Below are 3977 nucleotides of genomic sequence, written 5' to 3' on the forward strand. Positions count from 1 at the left end.
TGCAAAGACAGCTAGCAGAGAACTCATGAAATACCTCATTGTTCCAGATTTCTTATTTGATGAAATTTGGTGGCCGTGTTCCATTCTCATGCAGTATTGTGGCACAGTTTCATAACTGTGAAAGAATTGTCAAATGAACTATAACAAACCCACGTGTTTGAAAATCTCTTCTTTTTAATTGAAAGCTTAAGTTAGACGTCCCAACGACTCATACATATTTAATTTATAATCTACTGGTGTATTATTCTAAGAAAGACCAAAGACTAAACAGTTATTCATGTGGAATCAAGGTGCAAGAGAGCTTAGTGCCCGCTCATCTGGCCCTTGCGCACGGAGGTGGCCGGTGGCTGTGCCAGTTTGGCTGTGGGACAGGCATGCCGCTGGAGAACTCCAGGTGCAGGGTTCTTAACTGCCGCTGCCGGCGGGGACCCCACGTTGTTTAGTACTGGCGGTCTTGTCAGCATCACTGCCGTGTACGTGGAGCCCTTCCTCTTCACGACTTTTCACGTAACTGAAGACTCTGTTCTTGAACTAGTTTGCTGTGCAGTGGGTAAGGAGATTGTGTTGACAAGCAGCTTAACCGCAAGGCCAAATTTTAGTTACAAATAAATTGTATGGCTTGCTTGGTATGAAATAAGATTATAATACCAAGATTTGCTCCTTATAATACCAAGATACACTCCTGACATTTGTCGAGAACTTGTGGAAGTACTTGCTGTTGACCTTTCAACAAGCTTACTGCTTTGTATTTCACTGGCTCTGCGAAGTTTTAGTATGTTTACGTGTTACTATTTCTACTGCATTATGAAGCTAAGTAGGGCAAATCCAGATGTGGTGTAGGATGTAGAAGCAATGTTAAATACACTGGGTCTGCAAGAGCTGGGTACATACTATCTTGTAGTAATGCTTTCAAGTAAGTAGTGCTCTTCTCTGTGGCTAACATGAGTATATGGTCACTTGAGAACATACTTCATGGGAAATAACAAATATACATAAACGGTTGATCAGCATGCTGTGTGAGTGAGTTGCATGTTCTGGAAAATAATGTAGAGATCTGCCATCTAATCAGTTCTTAGAACACCAGCACAGGCTAATCCCATTACTGGGAAAGGATTTTTTTTTTACCTTTGGTTGAAAAATTCAAGTAATTTTCAAGGCTGAGCAGAACTAATAAATTTAGTTTTGAACACGAATTTATGATATTTATATCGTGCTGATATATAAAATGGAGAAAAACGAAGATTGCAGTGTGAAACTGCTTTTAATTAAAGCTGTGTATTTGGATGGGAGTCCCTTCTTTGTGTCTTTGCTATAACTAATGCAGAGGAACTGCTCATCTTGTTGTTAGGCCTAGGTTTCCAAATGTGTTTGAATTTATGCTGTCTAACGTGAGTCACTGACATATAAGTTTAAGTCATATTTCCATGAAACACTTCCCTGTGCTGCTTGTTTGTAAGGCTTTGTTTATCAAGGCTGTGAAGTAGGCATTTCTCCAGTAGATGGAGTGTGATCTACATGGAGTCACAGAGGTTACCTGGCTTCCTGCCCCTCTGACTCTTAACTTAGAGGGTCAGCACTGATACGGTAGTTATTTCTTGCTGGAATATTTCTGTCTTCAAAGATTTGTATCTAATTCCTGTAACATTGAGGCAAAACTTTTATTGAAGGCAGGAGCCCACTTAAAATCTCAAGTTGACACTAAATTATTTGGCACCCTTGTTGTGTGTGTTGTTTGAGTTATGGAGGTGGAACATGAATGTATCTTGCAGACTAGCAAACCAGTTTATCTTATAAGCTTATTTGTGTAAAATAAAGATTCATAAATGTGTTACAAAAACATGATCTTAAATAATAGCTTTTGCTTCAAATTTAAGTCTTGACTTGGAATGAATTATCTGTCTGTATCCCAGTATGTGGCCTTGAAATTAAAATTAATTATTTTCCTTCGACATGGTGAATATAGGCCACTCCTGGAGGCAGATCTTATGTTCATGCAAATTCCATATGTCGTTTTAGAACAATATGTACAGATTGGAAAAAAGCTACAAGTAGTTAAAAAAAAAGTTATTTGGAGTTATTTTAAACTTCTTCACTCTTCTGTCGTACTCTGCAGTGAGGAAGATGACGACCTTCAATATGTGGATCATGACTATGAAGTACCACAGCAAAAAGGTTTGAAGAAGATATGTAACAGGGTGAAATGGACACGTGATGAGGTAATACTTTTTTCTGGCTTTAGTTTCATTCCTATATGATATTGGTAGCATGTGAAATGTTATTATTATAGTGTCTTATTGGGATAGCACGTAGCATTTATTGGCTGAGGTTATGTCTTAACAGGATGAAAGGCTAAAGAAGCTGGTGGAACAAAATGGTACAGATGATTGGGCTTTCATTGCTAGTCATCTACAAGTAAGTTGAATCTCTGTTTCAGTTAAGTTCCCTTTTTAATATTTATTTACTTTGGTCATATGTCTAGTTTGGAAATGAGGTGAAATAGAAATCAGAAACACATAATAGTAAAAAACGTTTTAAAGGATGCTTATAAATTGGGTTTGAGATCTAGCTCAGACCTTGAAGAACATTATCAGCTCAGGCTGGGGCTCAAGCGATGGTCTGAAATGATCAAAAATAATTGATGCCTTCTGTCCACATTTGCTATTTGTTTACATTCTGGAATATATTCCTGTTTCCTATTGGTCGCATCACTTGTGGTGGTTACATCTACAGTTCACAGGTTGCTTCTGAAGCAGTTAGGAGAGTGGGTTGCATCTGAAAGATTGCTTGAAAGGAGTGGGATCAATTTCTTAAACACCTTAGGAAAAGGGAAGTGGGGTGGTGGTGTTTTTTGTTTTGGTGTTTGTTGGGTTTTTTGTTTTGTCTTGTTTTTTTTTTTTTACAGTGATGTGTGCTTCCCTAACATATGTAAATTTTTCTACCCAATGGTATCTTCAGTTGCTACAAGTGGAACCTTAGTGGGTTTCTTGGAAGTTTCCTACTGACACTTAAAATTTCTTGTTCTGTTCCAATGGTCAGGTGGAATGAGTAAAGGAGCTGTTGGTTCAAACATTAAATGATTCCTCAGCTGTATGAGCTGCACTGGTAGAAAATACCTACAACTAGAATCAATGATGTTTGTTTCTCTTCTGATTAAATGTTATAAAATGCCTACTATGAAAACGTGGCTAGACTCTAAGGTTGAAATCACTACCTAGAAGTGGTATTGAATATTCAAATGTTAGAAATCAAAAAATTACACACCCCTGCCCCCACCTTTGTTGTTCTTATAATATTGAGTGGGATGATAGTTTTATGAAATTCCTGTGTAACTAGGCAAAAATAGACTTGAATTCTAAATGCTGAACAACTGTAACTTTTCATTGTTCTCATCATATTTGTGCAACTGTGGTGCTTCTGATTTTTTCTTTCCAGGTGGCAAAGTATACTTGTCAGGGAATGAACTCAAAGCTTCTAAATTTAAGGAGTGCAGAAGCAAATCACTGTTCCTTATGTGTACATTATCCCCTTCCAAAAAGCAGTGAAATGAGTGAATGGCAGAGGAGGAAGAGATAATATCAGAAAGCTTTTATATTAAACTGTTGAAGAATACAGTGTTTGGTGATACTGATCTGTAGGTGTAGTATGGAGTTGCATTTAGCAGATCTAACAGTTTAATTTAATAAAAAGTTCTCCAGCTGAAAACAAATGCTTCTGGAGACAGAAAGCTATTGTTCAGCTGGGCCCAAGTGAGGTTGAATAAAGGCTCCCCAGCTATCATGGGAAACATGCATGGAGGATCAGGTTGCCCATTGCAGAATCACTGATGTTGGAAGGAAGCTCTCAAGATCATCTAGTCCGAGCCCCCTGCTCAATCAAGGTCAGCTGGAGCAGGCTGCCCAGGACAGTGTCCAGTTGGGTTTTGAATATCTCCATGGATGGAGACTACAGCCTCTGTGGGCGACCTATTGAAGTGTTCA

The 3977-nt window shown here is 38.4% G+C and overlaps 1 protein-coding gene across 1 annotated transcript in view; it reads left to right on the forward strand.

Moving 5' to 3' along the window:
* Positions 1 to 374: 374 nt before the first annotated feature.
* The window catches only part of MYBL1 (MYB proto-oncogene like 1), a 19948-nt gene continuing 16345 nt past the window's right edge, over positions 375 to 3977 (forward strand). The window contains 3 exon segments of the mRNA XM_009276798.1: positions 375 to 394; positions 2114 to 2216; positions 2341 to 2412. Coding sequence (XP_009275073.1) covers positions 375 to 394; positions 2114 to 2216; positions 2341 to 2412 — 195 coding nt within the window.

This window comes from Aptenodytes forsteri, unplaced genomic scaffold, assembly GCF_000699145.1.
Source record: "Aptenodytes forsteri isolate BGI_AS27 unplaced genomic scaffold, ASM69914v1 Scaffold411, whole genome shotgun sequence".
In the NCBI taxonomy this organism is placed as follows: Eukaryota; Metazoa; Chordata; class Aves; order Sphenisciformes; family Spheniscidae; genus Aptenodytes; species Aptenodytes forsteri.